At 33.8% G+C, this 19428-nt stretch overlaps 1 protein-coding gene across 2 annotated transcripts in view; it reads right to left on the bottom strand.

Annotated features, from left to right (window-relative positions):
- The window catches only part of LOC134252051 (serine-protein kinase ATM-like), a 294279-nt gene that overhangs the window by 238581 nt on the left and 36270 nt on the right, over positions 1–19428 (bottom strand). For both annotated transcript variants that reach the window (XM_062734480.1, XM_062734485.1), the window contains exon 4: positions 4755–4913. In XM_062734480.1, coding sequence (XP_062590464.1) covers positions 4755–4913 — 159 coding nt within the window. The remainder of the gene's footprint in view (positions 1–4754; positions 4914–19428) is intronic.

Below are 19428 nucleotides of genomic sequence, written 5' to 3'. Positions count from 1 at the left end.
GACGCCGAAGGTATCACATAAGCTCCCCCAACTTCATTGAGGTGAACTAAAACAAGAGGTCCACGGGCCTTGAATCGCTCTTCTGATAAATTGTACAATCTATCACTTCTATTAGAAGCCTCCAACTCTATTAGTATCATAAGACCCAAAATGCATTAACTTACAAAGTTTGATAATATTTAGCCAGTTAAGACTGAAGATGTAATAATATAATTATAAAATACCATAAGTAGGTCACAGTGACCTACCTTTTGATTGAAATTTTCTGAGAACTCAAGGTACAGTAATTGACAAAGACTGATGATTCTAATTAAAGAAATACCTGAGATATTCAAAAGTAGGTCACCATGACCTACTTTTTGGTCAACATTCTCTGAAAACCCAAGATGCATAATCTGACAAAGTTTGACGATTCTAAGTCAATTAGTACCAGAGATAATTAAATATAGCCATCAAATGTCAAAAGTAGGTCACGGTGACCTACTTTTTGGTTGACGTTATCCAAAAACCCAAGATGCCTAAACTGACAAAATTTGATGATTCTAAGCCAATAAGTACCTGAGATATTCAAAAGTAGGTCACTGTGACCTACTTCTTGTTGGTCATTCAATGAGACCCTAAGATGCCTCAGCTGACAAAGTTTGATGATTCCAAGCCAATAAGTACCAGATATAATTAAATAAAGCCATAAAATGTCAAAAATAGGTCACAGTGACCTACTTTTTGGTTGACGTTCTCCGCAAACCCAAGGTGCCTAAACTGACAAAGTTTGATGATTCTAAGCTAATACGTACCTGAGATACTTAAATATAGCAATAAAATGTCAAAAGTAGGTCACTGTGGCCTACTTTTTGGTCGACAATCTCCGAAAACCCAAGATGCCTAAACTGACAAAGTTTGATGATTTTAGGTCAATAAGTACCAGACATACTTAATTATAGCCACAAAATATCAAAAGTAGGTCACGGTGACCTACATTTTGGTCGTCACTCTTCGAAAACCCAAGATGCATCAACTCACAAAGTTTGATGATTCTAAGCCTATAAGTACCTGAGATACTTAAATAAAGCCATAAAATGTCAAAAGTAGGTCACAGTGACTCTATTATATATATATATATTATATATATTTATATATTTATATCTAAATATGCATCGACTCACAAAGTTTGATGATTCTAAGCCAATAAATACCTAAGATACTCAAATATAGCCATAAAATATCGAAAGTAGGTCATCATGACCTACTTTTAGGTCAACATTTTTCAAAGACCCAAGATGCATCTACTGACCAAGTTTGATGATCGTGGGTCTGAAGGTAATCAAAATATGCATTTTAAACAATTTGAAAACAAATGTCAACAAAATTCAAAAAGTAGGTCACAGTGACCTACTTTTTCATAAATATGTTTTAAGGTTGCAAGATACATCAAAGTACAAGATTTGATGATTCTTAACCTCCCAGTGTCTGAAATAATGGGATTTAATGTTTTTAAAAGGATAAGTATTAATGTTCAAAAAGTAGGTCACGGTGACCTATTTTTAAGTTGACATTGTTCGAGGACCCAAGATGCATCAACTGACAAAGTTTGATAATCATAGGCCTTAAAGTGTCCAAAACATGCCTTCAAATCAATTTGAAAACAAATCCCCGCAAAATTTAAAAAGTAGGTTGCCGTGACCTACTTTTAAGTTAACATGATGTGAAGTCATAAGATGCATCAACTTACAAGATTTGATGATCCTAGTCCTTATAGTAAGCAAAATATACACGTTTTTATTAATTGTAAATTTAGGTCAACTTTGAAGTGACCTTGAGACCACGCCCTTTACCCCAGGGTAATTCCCTGTGCAAATTTTAATCTTCGACATATCCTGATCCTTGTATGTAAGTTTGGTGAAAATCTGCCTGGTGGTTATGGAGAAGATTTTTTAGCAACCAGTACTTTTGGTTTTGTTTTCCTGATTATCTCCCCTTGTTTAAGGGTCCCAACCCATATCTAAGTATAAGTGGTAGCCCTTGGGCCAAGGATACCCTGTGACAAATTTGGTACTGATTGGCCAAGGGGTTCTTGAGTTATGGCCCATATTCTAAAAAGTTAAGCACACCGCACACCGCAAAAATGGCCATAGCATTAGCTCTTTGAGCCTTTGGCTCAGAAGAGCTAACAAGAGGCCCATGGGCCACATTGCTCACCTGAGCACCGTGGCTAGGAAAAAGTAAAAATTGGTTTATTATTGAAAAGTTTAAATCAAAAAGTAGTCCCATGACCAATCATGGCTTTGCTTTTCTTGAGAAGGTGATTTTTAAAGAATTTGCCTATATATTTCTATATAAAAATTTGGTCGGCCATTGTGGCCCCACCCTATCCCTGGGGGTCATGATTTGAACAAACTTGAATCTACACTACCTGAGGATGCTTCCACATAAATATGATCAATTATGGCTTTGTTATTCTTGAGAAGAAGCGTTTTAAAGAATTTTCCTATATATTTCTATGTAAAACTTTGCTTGGCCATTTTGGCCCCACCCTACCCCCGGGGGTCATGTTTGAACAAACTTGAATCTACACTACCTGAGGATGCTTCCATATAAATATGATCAATTATGGCTTTGCTATTCTTGAGAAGAAGATTTTTAAAGAATTTTCCTATACTGTAAATGTATTATATTTGGTATGTACGATCTTTGGTGGAAATTCAATTTTCAACAAGTTAGCGTAGATTTGATTTAGCGCTGTCTGAATTTGCTAGTTATAAAAGTTATACAAGACATTTAGTGATGTACTTGAATTAGCGGACTCTGCTTTCCGCCAAAATCGCTAAAAAGAATACACCGCTAAATGTAATACGTTTACAGTATATTTCTATGTAAAACTTTGGTTGGCCACTGTGGCCCCGCCCTACCCCCTGGGGTCATGATTTGAACAAACTTGAATCTACACTACTTGAAAATGTTTCCCCATAAGTTTCATCTTTCCTGGCACAGTGGTTCTTGAGAAGAAGATTTTTAAAACATACCATCAAATTTTCATTAATTCCCAATTATCTCCCCTTGAATGAGGGCGTGGCCCTTCATTTGAACAAACTTGAATTCCCTTCACCCAAGGATGCTTTGTGGCAAGTTTGGTTGAAATTGGCCCAGCGGTTCTTGAGAAGAAGTCGAAAATGTGAAAAGTTTACAGATAGACAGACAGCATACATGTTAACTCTACCGATTTAGGCGGGAGTCTACCGCTTTTTCACTCCATCTCCTGCCTACCGATTTTATTCGTAAATCTACCGCTTTTCTACAAAAGTTTTGTCAAAAGTATTTTTGGTTCACTTGGGTATCCATTTTGAAGCCACTCGTTTTAAAATCTCGTTAGATATCGCGTGATTTGACCCGGAAGCATACAAACGTTTTTTCTTTACAGACGTGTACATAGATTTCAAGCACATATTTGACAAAGACAACACCGCAAAACTCAGTGATTACATTGGTTATGATAAATTTCGTCCACATCACTGCCAATAAAAAGGGGATATAGCATTTAAGAATTGAATGAAAACGTTTGACATTGGCTACAAAAGCACAGGTGCTCGCAAATTTATCAATAAAGTCATTAGAAATTAATCACTCAGTTGACAAAGCCATGAGGCATGAGCAGCTAGTATATTACATCTCTACTTTCGTTTTCAATAATCGCGGGAAATCCAGTTTAATTAATGAAAGATAGGAACTACTGATCTGGATTAAACAATGTCATCATCTGCTGTTTCTGACAGCTGAATGAACATTCAGAATTATTGCTTCCAGACTATATCAACAAAGATGATGCTTCTAATAAATGGATGTTAAGCAGTTAATCAAAGCCAAATGATGAGCATGAAAAATATTTATATTTCATAATTTATGGCAAACTTAAAGTATTCTATCTACTTCATTGCAGTTGATATTTGAGATTATTGCAGTGCTGTGGTCATTTTAGGCCATATTTACATAATATACATCTTCGTAAATCCACGCGTAAAACAATGTGCGCAATGCTACCCCTTTCGAGGTCTGAATCTCCCTATTTTTCATCACAGTAGGTTAACATGGACGCCGGACAAAATGTGATCAGAAAAGCTCACTTGAGCCTTTGGCTCAGGTGAGCTAAAAAGGCTTTGATTGCTTCACATTGGAATATGGGGTAAGAATCATAAGCCTGAATGTAAATTCAATGGATGGTACAATCTCAAGACAAGGTACACAAGATAAACACAAAGGCAGAAAACTAATTGTCAATCAAATCAAAATATCCCATCCCAAACTTAATTTCAGATGATTAACAGGGGTTATAAGACCAGGTAAAAAGGAGGTGCTTATTTCCTCCCCCTTAAGGATTCTTTGGATATTGAAGTGTTCAATAGTGAATTTGTTTATTTTAATGGAATCTATGTCATGAGAATGAAATCATCAGATATACCAAGGGTAGCCTTAAGATGGACTCCATTAGGAATCCGAAACATTAAGGGCGACCAAAGGAGACATGGCAATGATCAGTAGAAAAAGAAATGAAAGATCATGGATGGACTTGGGGCATGGTAAGGTCCTCGTCACAGGCCTTATGTGCTCAACGCACGAAGAGGACTTAGTAAGTCCATAAGTAATGCAATCCAATATACAACTATGGAAAATATATATTTTGACATCCCTAACTGATTATAGATAGTGAAAATTCATTAAACTATTTCTTTGAAAACTTTGTCTCTGCTCTACATAGATAATACCTGTCTTAAAGTTGTAGGTCCCTTAAGAAGTTTGACATCATTTTTCACAGCAGTGAATGGATAGAATTCTTCCCTGTCTGGAAAAGGATCAAGTGAAGCTATTCCTGACATCAGGTTCTTCTTGTTGTCAATGAGCAGCATCTTGAACACTTTTTTCACCTACGAGGGATGTTCAATAAATAATGTCATTAGCTCGATGACATACAAAACAGAAATCATATGACATTAAGCTTGACTTTCTCTCATCATTTAATGAATTGATAACAGTTTATGTGACCACTTTTCATTGCATTATAGTTAATTCTCGATAAACCACCACCTTTTGTAATTTAGAAATCATGGCGGTATAATGAATTTGGCGATGAATTGAATTTCCAATCTTTTAGGAAACAAGAAGAAGAGTTACCGTCCTTAGAAATACCATTTAGCATTTCTATTCTTATAATTACATGTACACGTATATATATGAAACATATTTCTAAATTTGAAAATTCTTCAAGTAATTTTTTATGTACAATTTCGTTAAAACAAAATGTGCAGAAATAAAATAATTACAAGTACATGTGTATGCATATAAATCTGTACGTCTGATATTGAAAAATAAACATGCTGGGTCGATCGTCATGATATATTGCTGACAGTACGTAAAATTATTTCTTGAATAAATTCAGTGTTAATGAAACGTTCACAATTTATACCGTATAATTATTTGTCAAGCAAACTTTGCATTGTTTATAGCAGAGATCATCAAAATAACATCGTATTCGGCGTACTTTAACAACGACCACTTTCGTGGCAAAGCCGTGACTAAATGATTTTTATTAAACAGAAAACAAAATCTTTATAACAGTTCATATTAAAATTCTTGTTTATTTAACTCTTATTTAATTATTTAATTGCATGTACCTTGTCTGACTTTGCATGCTTTACAACAGGGATAGCGTCAACCAATTAGCCGCGCTTCACTGACCGCATGCACCTGTGGCGGTATATCGAGATAACTGACACTTAAAAATAGACGTTTGTTGTGAAAACAGGGTGGCGGATGGCGGTATGTGAATTTGGCGTTATAAAGAGGATTTTATATAGCAGGAGAACCGTTCTTGGAAATCATGGCGGTATTGCGAAAATGGTGATGAATCGAATGGCGATAATTTGAGAATTGACTGTATTTCATTGTGGAAAGCTGGAAAACAAGGGCTATTCGAGACACTGCATTAAAAATGAATGGTCAAGAATTAATAAAAATTGTCAACATCCCAAAAATATATTAACTGAAATATGTGAAATTTACAGTAACCAATGTCTGTTTTATAGACAAACAAAAAATATATATAATGGGCATCAAAAATGGGTACTGTCCTTGGCAACGAGGACTTACAACAACCAATATATATTTGCGAAAATTCAACAAACTATCACTGATTATGTTTTATTGACTGAAAGACATAGCAAAACTGATAGAAATCATTTTGGGGGTAGTTCACACTGTTTTAAAAAAACATTTGGTAGTAAAAATGTTTAAGAGGCTGTCCACCGAAAAACCAGGCAATGGGTGGCACATCGCATGTCATGGATTTTAATTATTTTTTGCATGTAGACTTATTAAAGCAAGTGTTTACACATGACAACATCAAAAAAATTTATAGTGCTTCTCTAGTCCTAGTTTTGGTAAATGCTTAATTTTAAGTGCAAAAAGGTCAACATGAGGGTAAAAAAAATACTACGTTTTAATTTTGTTTTATATGTAACAGATACTCCAGAGGTGGATGTGCCGATGAATATTATTTATAGAATAGACTTTTATCTTTTATTTTATGAATGAATAAGACTCCAATTTATACTTCTTTAGAAAAAATTATCTGGTCCAAATTTGAGTTTAGCAGGTAAATGTTTAAATTCAGTATCCAATTTTAATTATGTAATAAAACCCAATACAATACAAGGACATATTTGTTTACTTATGTTTTTATGAATACAAAGTACAAACTTTTGGTTCATTCAATAAGATCATTGGGAAAAGGTATTTTGAAAGAAATAAAAGGAGTCAAATATTTACTTATTTTTTATAGTTTTCACAAATGAAACCGATCCCGACCGGAATTGTATAAAGAAGAAAATACTAAAATAGTAATGTCAAATTTGGCTCTTTTGTTGTAATATGATTAAGAAATTACTTGATTTATTTTTTAAATATATAATATAGGTTGCAGTTGCCTTTCGTTTGATAAATTTATTAATTTTGCATTATTTTCGATCGGGATCGGTTTTATTTCAATCGGGATCGGTTTTTACTGTAAATTTAGAAAAATTTCCTAAATTTGGCTCTTCATGTTAATTTATCAGAAAAAATGCTTGCCTGTTATTTCTTTTGAGTCAGTTTACTGTTTTTAAATGAGTGTAACCATAGATTCAAATGTATGTATTATTTAAATTACCATTCAGTCAGTTTACTGTTTTTAAATGAGTGTAACCATAGATTCAAATGTATGTATTATTTAAATTACCAATGTCTTTTACTTACATGAAGATTACATGTAAAACATCTGCTAATCCGATTGATTTCTTAATAGATACTAGGTATTTAAAAAAAAAAGTATTTGTGCATGCATTATGCAACAAACAAAGCCGACAACTTTCTAGCTTCATTATTCATCTCATTTTCAAGTAAAATTTCTTTTTTAATTGCCTCAGGAATTAAAGAGTAAATTCTATCAGTAGCGAAATTAAAATTGCCGAAATGCAAGAAATATTTTTATGTGTACAGTCTCGACTTTATCCAAGTTTTTTCTTACCTGTCATCTGTAAAGCCTTTTCCTCTTTTACAAAATTTGATTTTATATAAATAAGAAAATAAGTTCTTTCATGTACAGTATAATTTTTCAAGAGCCGATAAATCGCAAGCAAGAAGCGCGGAAGGGGGGTGCGGGTTAATGGCATCATTATTTTTAAAAATTGATTTCATGAACGTGAAAACATTTTAATATTGGTCAACATACTCAAAGGTTTATACTCCATATTAAATGTGAGTGTGTGATTGTTTCAATCGCCGAATAAAACTTAATAAATAAAATTAAAACACACACACACACACACACACACACACACACACACACACACACACACAAATGTCTAACTAAACCACCTTCCGTTATAGTGCCAAATTATAGTCGGGAGTTTGGCAGTAAATTTAACTCAATAAATATATTTCTATAACTTATTTTTCAGTTCTTTTTTTATACGCCCGTCTTAAGACGGGACGTATTATGTTATAGGCTTCGTGTCCGTCCGTCTGTCTGTCTGTCTGTCTGTCCGTCTGTTAGCTTTTCTCGTGTCCAGCTCATAACTTTAATACTATAAGGCCTAGAGTTATCAAACTTTGTCAGCTGATACATCTTGGGTAGAAGGTGTGTCGCGCACAAAAAGTAGGTAGCTCTGACCTATAATTAAAAAGTTATAGCCAAATATGGAAAAATCCTGTCCGGTTCAGAACTAGAAAACTATTAGACTTAGAATCATCAAACTTGGCCAGTTTATGCATCTTAGGTAGAAGGTGTGTCGCAACCTATTTCAAGATCACTGTGACCTTTAATTTAAGTGGAATTTTTTTTAAAAAAATGTCTTTTTTTCTATTCATTTACACATTCAAAAAAATGTAAAACTATTGCACTAACCTTATTAGAAAAATGTTAAATTAAGAAAATACTTATTTTTTTAGCATATATACTTGACAGCAATCTATAACAAATGTAATGTATGTTAGAGAAATTCCACCACTCCCATGAGTCTAATTATCAAGCACTGGTCAAGAAGAATTTTGATAACAGAAAATTGCATGTCAAATTAGAGAGAGAAATTAATTAGTTTAGTGTGAGGAGTAGCTGTAAGAGCATCAGTGCTATCTATATCCCTTGAGTATTGGGCCAAATGGGTAAGCCTTTTGGATTAAAAATAGCTCTTCTTGGATAGCCAAAGTTTTAAAATGAATTTGATGAGAAGTAATTAAAACTAATTTGATATTGCATATTAAACTATTACATAATATTGTGAACTTAAAAATTAATTTTATGGGGGTAGGGGTTGAATCTGCATGTCCATGTGAATTGCATATTAACAATTAACTGTCTGACATTAAATCTAAAAAAAAAAATCATTGATGTTTTATACGTTTTAAAAATGTTTTATGGTAGATAGTGCAGATCCAATAATCTTTTGGGAGTAATGAGTAGACAAGCATCCAGTTAAAGATTAATTAATGTGTTCAATGTAGGAAGGCTAGCTGCATGTCTCTTTCATTACTCCAGAGCATGCTCTTAATTGTCTCCTTGGGGAATTAAACAGAAGAACTGTTGGTCAGTTTATATTTGATGGCCAGCCTTTTATTTCCAAAATTAATTAGGTATAGATTAAGTTGTGAAGATTAATTTGATATTGTTTAACATGATAGGCATTTGGCAAGGTATAGAAATCTATGAATGATGCAATATTTGTTATAATTAATGCCTACACCACATGAGATGGATAAACAAATTTTTTAAGGTGTGTAAAAATCATTGAAATCTTAAAATCAAGGTTGACATGATTTTCCTGCACTTTTAACTGTTTAAGATACATTATATTTGTAATTTTTTGACGGGCGTATCATGCTGTGGCGTGGCACTTTATTCATTTTTAATCGTACTGTAGATCGTTTATTTTGATTTGATTGCATAGATAAATGTATTTCAGTTTTAGTTTTCAGATCTATCAACTTCGTTGAATTAAATGTTGCGTAAATCTAAAACATTCATCATTGATTCCCAATTTTATAAGAAATGTTCATTATAAACACTTCATTAGTTATTTTAACGCATATCCTGGTAAATCAATTTTAAAAAATTAGTTCTCGGACATGTATGAAATTACTTATCAAAACGTCATCTTGCTGAGACGCTGCCCGGGTACTGTGTAAAATACATTTTGATATTAAAATATTTAACATTTAGTATAATGCACTCTGAAGAGTAATTGATCAGAAAAAGAAAAATCATTTTTTTAAAAATATATTTTTACACTTTACGGAAAGAATTTACGAGCTTCTCTGAAAAACTTGTAACTATTTCATTGTGACGCAATATATTGACGTCACTGATACAAGTACATCAATGGAAACGTTATTTTACCTGAATATTATAGCCAATTTAATCTAAATATTATGTTTGGAGGCGAAAATGAATTATATTTTGAAAATAAATTATTTATTTTTTGTTTAATAATTTTCTTTAGTGTATTGATTCTAAATATTTCACTAGGATTCCGATGAAAATGTGTTTGGCAGATTTACCGATGCCACGGGAGATAACTCTTGCATCGTAATTTTTCATGGAAACGTCTATATATTTTGCCAGAATACTTCTATTAAAAGTGTTTTTCCCAATGATTTTATTTTTTTAACAAAAAGATGAAATATTTCTAGGTTTATTTAAGTGTGAATTATAGTCCTGTTAAAATTGTATTGGAAATTACAGCTCTTTGTTTCTTACCTACTTTCAATGGTTTATATAGGGGAATTCAAAAACACAAAACACAAGGATATTTTACTAAATAAGCAATTTTCAAACAAATCTTCAGTTACATTATTCCTTTTGGACTACATTGATATTGTTTTTAATAAATTACCAAATATTCCTCACATTCGATGTGCCGCCTATTAATACAATACTGCCTGGATTTACGGTGGACTGCCTCTTAATACTCAAAGGCATACATGCCAACTTTTGAAAATTCCCATGGGGGATTTTGCGCGTGACAATTTTCAAAGCTTTAAATTCCATTTTATCGTGAAAATAGATGATTATGAAATACTTTGTTTAAAATTTAAAACATTGATATCACTCATTAATACATCACAAATAACACTAAGTCATACAAATTAAAGTTTTATTTTTCCAAATTTAAATATCTTTGTTTAATAATTGTCACTCTCATCTATTAATTTACATTTCTTTCTGTTATGCACCCTTTAAATGATTAAGTGTCACTTTATTCCCTCTAAGTAAGTACATTTATACAGACAATATGCATGATTATAATTTTATCTCACACTCAAAACAATTTGGGAAATTATTAAATCAACAATTTTTTTTAAAACAAGAAACATCCCCTACTATCCCAGAAAAATTAAAATAGTAAAAGACTACATCATGAACAGTGCCATGTTGGTATTTACATGTACCAGTAGCAAAGAAATAAAATACAATGTACAATATGAGCATGATCTAGGTGGGAGGGAGATATTTTCAAATTTTTTTTTTTTTGACTGGCAAACTATATAATTAAGGTCTTCCGTCTTCAGCGGAAGACCTTCTTGTTATTCTTCGGTTTCTTTTTCACTTTTTTTCTTCTATATTATTATTCTTTTTTTTCTTACCGATTTTGTGCACGCGATTTCTCGAAAACGGCTCGATGGATTTTAATGAAACTTTCAGGACTTATGTAACATTACTTGAACCTGATAGATATTTTTTTGATTTGATGACGTCACTTCCGGTTCGGAGATATTGCCGATTTTATGATTTTTGAAGGGTCAGGTTGTCCGCAGACTTTCTAAGAAATGGTTCTAGATAGAATCATGAAACTTTCAGGCATGATAGTCCTAGGTCTGTAGATATGCATAAGGTATTTCATTTTTATCGGAAGTGCCGCACGTCGGCGCTCGCTATGACCCGAAAAATGACATATTGCGAATTTCATTATTTTAACACCTTTTCTACGATATCTTTTTACCTAAAAATAATTTGATTAAACATATAGAACAAAAGAAGTGTAGAATTTCAAGATCTTTCAAATGATATCTCGAAAAAAGGGCTGGCCCCTAAAATTAAGGGATTAGAGGGGCCGAAAGTTTTTTCTTTATATCTCAAAAAGTATTGAGAATTTGTAATACATCAAAGAAGCAAAGTTGTTCAAAATGTCAAGCTTTATCTATTGGGGTCGTCAAAATACGTCCGGCGTCGTCACTTCCGGCCAAACCGGAAGTAGTCGGAAAACAAGTATTTTTGCCGTTCTAGACAAGTTTTTGGACAACATATGTCTCTGGTAGCATAAAAATTAATTTTTCCGTCCGTCGTCGTAACTTCCGGTCAAACCGGAAGTAGCCAAAAATAGCTTATTTTGAAGGTTTTGATGCAAAATTGAAATTATAAAATCACTGGAGACAACTTAGCTCATTGCTTTCTTGTGTTGATGTCACTTCCGGTCAAAACCGGACGGAAGACCTACTCGTTGCTTTGCAACGAGCTTTGCTCTAGTATTTTTATTATTATTATTATTATAGCAGATAAATCAGCAGCTATGCTTTGAAGTTTTCTACTTTCGTTTTCAAAAACGATCTTTTTGGATTCTTATTTTATTGTTTGATTATCATTTTATTGTCTTAAATTTTTGTTTTAAATGAAATGACTAATAATTAAGCCCTTAATCTATGTTTTTACTTTGCAAACCCCTTAAAACTGAAGAGATTAATCCCCTAACTGCCCCAGGCTATAAGCTACCTGTGCCTGGACAGCAGTGTGTGCGTTCCAGCGAGAAGTGATTTCCTGTGGCTAATTTTAAAACAAATCTTGACACTAAATAAACAATGGGACTTTTCTGTGTGCATTGAATAAACAAGTCTGATATTCTTATCCCGATTGACAAAAATTCGGCGGTAGGGAAACTGAAAATCGGATTTTTTTCAAATCGGGAAATTGGGGCATTTTTTGTCTCCCGATCGGGAGAGCGGGATGAAAGGGTAAAAGCGGGAGAATCCCGCCTAAATCGGGAAAGTTGGCAAAGGTCACCCTATATTTTGAAAAATGAGTGAATTCGAAAACAAAAGCAAGTAAGAATATCTAAACAATTATTTTTAAAAGATCAAAAATTGTACTAATCCACATTTGTTTGAAATTCAAACAGATACTGAAACTTGAATCCATTTACTTTAAACCTTCAAAACAAATTTACAACAAGATCTAGATGTACTTGACAAAACTGCAAAGGCCTAAGAAGAGCAAAGAATTGCAAGAGCACAAAAAAGTTTTATATGCTATTTTCTTAAATATTAGAAGTCTTGTTGTTCAAATTCATATTAGGGGAGGAAGGTCAATTTCTGGAAGAGATTGGAAAAGAAAACAAATTTTTTCCCCAAAAATTGAAAGGTTTATGAGAGGAAGGAAATAGAATGAGAAATTCACTACTTTAAATTTCTTCATGACAGCGTCCAAACCCACAGGCCATGAAGAGTAAGGGAGTTTTGGAGATAAACAAAAAGTTAATGTTTTAATGTTACACCAACAAAATTTGCCAGATCTTACAACTGTTGACTTGTTTCATTTCCCAAACACTATGTGCCCGGTGGCAACAAAATTCGAAAAAGCTATTTTTAGCATATAGGTCACAGTCAAGGTCACAAGGTCATTGACGTTGGTGTCATTTGAAAGAACCTTATTAGTGATGCATACAAAATATGAAGTCTATACCTTTCATTGTTCAAAAGTTATGGCAAAGGTTAAAGTTTGCAGACAAACAAACAAACAGACAGACAGACAGGACAAAAACAATATACACCTTGGGTCTATCGATCCAGGCACATAAAAAACAAGTACAACAAATCATAGCATCTGCCATATTCCAGTATACGAAGCGTCATATTCAGCAAGAGGCCCATGGGCTACATCGCTCACCTGAGAAGCTTTGACCATTCTGTTCTTTACCAGATTTCCTCCTTGTAATACATAATGCATCCCCACCCTACCCCACTGATCATAATTCAGACATTTTGAAATCTACACTACCCCAGGATCCTTCCATGTGCACATAAGTTTCAACTTTTCTGGCACAGTGGTTCTTAAGAAGAAGATTTTCAAAGATTTTTCCTATATATTCCTATGTAAAACTTTGATTCCCCATTGTGGCCCCTCCCTTCCCCCGGAGGTCATGATTTGAATAATTTAGAATCTACACTACCCCAGAGTGCTTCCACATAAGCTTTAGCTTTTCTGGCCCAGTGGTTCTTGAGAAGAAAATTTTCAAAGATTTTTCCTATATATTTCTATGTAAAACTTTGATTCCCCATTGTGGCCCTGCCCTTCCCCCGGGGGTCATGATTTGAACAATTTAGAATCTACACTGCCCCAGGATGCTTCCATATAAGTTTCAGCTTTTCTGGCCCAGTGGTTCTTGAGAAGAAGATTTTCAAAGATTTTTCCTATATATTCCTATGTAAAACTTTGATTCCCCATTGTGGCCCCACCCTTCACCCGGGGGTCATGATTTCAACAATTTAGAATCCACACAATACCAGGCTAGGATGCTTCCATATCAGTTTCAGCTTTTCTGGCCCAGTGGTTCTTGAGAAGAAGATTTTCAAAGATTTTTCCTATATATTCCTATGTAAAACTTTGATTCCCCATTGTGGCCCTGCCCTTCCCCTGGGGGTCATGATTTGAACAATTTAGAATCTACACTAACCCAGGATGCTTCCACATAAGTTTCAACTTTTCTGGCCCAGTGGTTCTTGAGAAGAAGATTTTCAAAGATTTTTCCTATATATATTCCTATGTAAAACTTTGATTCCCCATTGTGGCCCCGCCCTTCCCCCGGGGGTCATGATTTGAACAATTTAGAATCCACACTATACCAAAATGCTTCCATATAAGTTTCAGCTTTTCTGGCCCAGTAGTTCTTGAGAAGAAGATTTTCAAAGATTTTTCCTATATATTTCTATGTAAAACTTTGATTCCCCATTGTGACCCCGCCCTTCCCCGGGGGTCATGATTTGAACAATTTAAAATCTACACTACCCCAGGATGCTTCCACATAAGTTTCAGCTTTTCTGGCCTAGTGGTTCTTGAGAAGATTTTTTAATGACCCCACCCTATTTTTGTCTTTTCTTGATTATCTCCCCTTGTGAGGGGACTTGGCCCTTTATTTTAACAATTTAAATTCCCCTTCACCCAAGGATGCTTTGTACCAAGTTTGGTCAAAATTGGCCAAGTGGTTCTTGAGAAGAAGTCGAAAATGTGAAAAGTTTACAGACGGACAGACGGACAGACAGCTAGACAGACAGACGGACGGACGGACGACGGACAAAATGTGATCAGAAAAGCTCACTTGAGCCTTCGGCTCAGGTGAGCTAAAAATGTGTTCTAAAAAAATTAGAAATTGAATAAAATTGTTACGGACATGTGTTTTAATTAAAAAAAGAATATTTTAGTTAAATCATTAAGACTAAATAATAGAAAAGCATTTTTTGTTTCTTTCCAAGCCCCAATGACATTATTTATTGAACGCCCCTTGTATATTATACATTAGAATTATTTAATTACTAATAATTATATACGAGGGTTGATCCAAAAGTTCGTGGAATTTCTTCATATTTTATTTATTTATAAGTGAAATTGGTTGAAAATTACAAATGAGAATATAGACACTTGTTGAATATTTTAAATAAAATAAGGTTTTAAATATTTATAATAGGAACTATATGACAGTTGCCATCAAAACGGTTGTTTGGAAATGCGGGGGAGACATTAACGCGTTGATTATCATTTTAATTCTTAATACGTGAAATAAGAATAAAACCGCCCTATGTGGTATATAAAACGAAAATTATGTCATTATTACGATTGCTTGATCTTTTATAAACCTTTGTGTGAGAGTTGAACTGATTTTACTGGATATTTAGTGTATTAGTTGATGATTTATTGTTTATCTTTAAGTTGTTAGACAAAGTCAAATTTCCGTCAAGTCATAAGTTTTGTGAAAATCCCAGGATCACTCTATCTTAAATGCGTATATTATTGACATTGGCTGGAAAAAAAATTCATTAAGTTACTGGTTTTTCAGTGGCATAAGAAATTTAAGAAAAATAGAACTTTCATGGACGTTGATTAATGGTCTGGCTGCCTTTTGGAAGCTCTGTTTTAAGTGGTTATCTCCCTAGACAAATGAAAAGCGTTTATAGAGGTTGTCGGCTCACGAACTGTTCTTGACATTGCTACAAATTTTGGAACATCATATGGAAAGATGGGGAGTATTTTGAAATATGGGTAATAAAATAATGAAGAAAACTTGATGCTAGAGGATACCAAGGCTTTTCTTGAGAAAAAAATGGTAAAGAGGGCAATTACATATTCGTATCAGACATTAGGATGAGATGCTTTTATAATGTGACGTGACATATCTATCTTGACGTTACGTCGAAGTCTCCCCCGGGTTTCACAACTATCCATTTTCAGAAAGCTCATGTGACCTTATTATGTTCCCCAAACGAAGTTGGGGAACATATTGTTTTTACTCTGTTTCTTATTAAGGTCTTCCGTCTTCACGGAAGACCTTATAGTGATTCTATTGTTTCTTATTATTATTATTATTATTCTTTTTTTTTAGACAAAATTTTGTGCAGGCGATTTCTCGTAAACTATTCGGTGGATTTCAATGAAAATTTCAGGAATTATAGGTCATTATATGAATTTTATATAAAATTCCGTTTGTTGGAAAATTCGGTACCAGTGCCAAGTTATGGGCAATTTCCTGATTTTAAAATGCAATTTTGTCTTCGAGTGTTCTCGAAAATGGCTAAAGATATTAACTGGAGACTTATTAGAGATGATAGACCATGACTTATAGATGTGCAATTTTGCCTTCGTTTGCGTCGTCAGTACTTCCGGTCGCTACAGGAAGTGAATTCAAAATGTGCACTTTTTCAACTTTTTTGTTTTTCAATATTTTTCTTTGATATAATTAATGTTAATGGAGACCCTACTGGAAAGGCCTAATATATAATTTATTTTAGAATTGATCAATCCACACACTAGATATTCGCATTTAAAAATCTGAAGCGTGTCCAAGATGGCGGGGCGTCTCCGTGAACTCCGCCATTAAGCAAGTCGGGTTCTAGAAGGTCAGCTGAGCGTTTAGATGAACGAAACTTCTACCAAAAAGATTTATGAAATGTAAACGATTCTTTAGATTGCTACATCGCAGTTACGTTGCATTGAGTATTGTTTTAATATGAGTTTTCCTCAAACGTCTATTGAAATTGCTTTTGTCTGCATCTCAAAGTAGAATACAACATGACTACAAGTGGAAATACGATGACAACAATCTTTTGTTTTGCACCAGGGAAAAACTTATCCTAAACCATGGTTATAAGTAATAGCTTTTCAAGAAACTTGCCTGACTTAATATTCACTATGTTTCTGAAGTATTACTTGACTTCTGTTTATTTTTCCTTGTGACATATTAAATGCATAGAAAACACAAAAATAAGAAAAACATTTTTTTAAAAGATTGTTGATTAAAGGTTATACCGGGTACAAATATTCTTGTAATAAATGTAAGTTATTGAACATAAATAGTATCACATTTCTTGACCGTCGGAGGGCGAGTGATTTTTTTTTTCAGTGAAACATTCCAGTCTTTTCATGAACGTGTAACTCATCTCCACTTTGGGGGAAAACAGGATACAAAATTCGTGGAAAACACTTTAGTGTTACTTGGCCGTATACGATATTATATTTGTATAATGTGATAATTAAAATATACTTTCTAACGCTCGAAATTCCGGTTATAAGAACATACATTTCTAATTTTCATTGAAACTATCAAATCCATCAAATAGATCAAATATTTCAAAGGAATAGCGTTAAGAACTACTTGTGACGTTTCGCATGAAATAATGTATCGTGACCCGACTTAAGTAGTAGACAAATGGTGACAAGAGTGTAGAAATATATAACATTGGCATGCCTGTTTATGGAGTTGCATGGAATAAAAAGTTGAATACATATCGAAAAAAGGAAAGAAAACAGTATCATCTGCTCATCACTAATAGATTATCTACCTAAAAGTTACTGTTAAAACTCAAGTACCAGATTCCGATGTGATCATCTTTTCAAAGTTTAGCAAGCTGGCTGTCATTTTACAATTCCAAACTGAATTTAAAAAAAAATGTTATGTATGTTGGAATCAAAATAAGCAATCTCGCGATATTCGAATGTTAAATTTGAAGCGGGTTCCCAAAGGTGTAATGGGTACCGCAATGGATTTTCACGTTGGCGACCCGGGTTCGGTCCCCCGTGTGTCCGATTTTTAAAATCACTTTTTCAGTTTGATTTTACGGTTTTTTTTCTGAATCGGACGGAAGACCTCTCGTTGCTCGCAACGAGTTTCGTTTCTAGTTATTATTATTATTATTATTTTTCTTCTCGGGAAAATTTTGTCCGCGAATGATCTTGTAAAGTACACATCCGATTAAGGGGAAACCTTTTTAGGGTAAGTAGGCATGTTATGTAGATTTGCGGAACGAAGGTCATTTTGCGCGCACGTGCTTGCAAGAGCGCGCACGTGCAACACGTGAAATGACCAATATACTTGAAATTCCCGTAACTTATACATTTTTCGATGTAATGCTTTGATATTTAAAATATATAGACATATTATAAATGTAGATAAGATGACATTGTCAACATGCCATTTTGCGCGCACGTGCTTGCAAGAGCGCGCACGTGCAACACGCTAAATGACCAATATACTGGATATAGCCGTAACTTTTCTATTTTTTGATAAATCTTTTTAAATTTATAATGTAAGGATATATTAGTAGCGTAGACAAGATGACATGGTCAAAATAGCAAGACCTCACGTGCATGCACGTGCGCTTCGCTCTGATTGGCTGAAACTAAAGTCTCTATATCTTTCTTGTTTTTCGACGAAATCCTATGAAATTTTGAACATAGCCATGCATTAAGATATCCTACAACATGATATATAACAATTATCATGAAAACACGTGCATGCACGTGTGCTGCAATCTGATTGGCTTAAACTATAAATAGCTATAACTCCCTTGGTTTTCAACCAAACAGGATGGAATTTGAGACATAGATAGATATAATGAATTTCTAAAAGAAGGTATGGTCACTATGCACATGTATACACGTTCGTGTAGATGCGCTGTAATCTGATTGGCTGAAACTTTAAACAGCTATAATTCCCTTGGTTCACAATCAAACGGGGTGGGATTTAATACATAGATAGATGTAATGGACTTCTATAAGAAGGTGTAATCACCATGCTCATGTACGCACGTGCGTGCACGTGAAATGAGTAAAATCAAAAATACACTGGAATGAGCGTATTTTTTAATACTTTTGGATTAAATACTTTAATATTTAGTATATAAAAAATATATAGATTGTGTAGACAAGATGATATGGTCATTACGCACATGCATTCACATGCCCACGCATGCAATGCTAAAATTTGAATGAACTTGGCGTTGTTAAAGTCTCAAATGCAAAGATTTTGTCCTATTTAATGAAGCTTACAGGGAATATGACAACAAAAGGGAGTTGGGGAGCGTTTGGGGAACATCCGTAACGGTCCCCGTTACAATTAGCACTAGTTGGTAATTGGAATGCGGTGAAATTTTCCAATATTGTTGCATTATGACTCTATATTATAAATATGCATGTTGTTTGCTTTCATCAAATCGCAATAAAATTTTAGAAAGAAATTCCACAAACTTTTGGATCAACCCTCGTATAATCACTAGACAAAATTGCTAGGGCCATGCAAAGTTAATTCCTTGGTTCACAGGCCTTTTTTCAAGAAATATGATGAGGGAGGGAGGCATTTTTTAAAACTTTTT

This window comes from Saccostrea cucullata, unplaced genomic scaffold, assembly GCF_032062105.1.
Source record: "Saccostrea cucullata isolate Sc308-1 unplaced genomic scaffold, CSIRO_AGI_Scuc_v1 ctg1, whole genome shotgun sequence".
Lineage (NCBI taxonomy): Eukaryota > Metazoa > Mollusca > Bivalvia > Ostreida > Ostreidae > Saccostrea > Saccostrea cuccullata.
The sequence above is the reverse complement of the archived record's forward strand: the minus strand, read 5'-3'. Positions and strand labels throughout refer to the sequence as shown.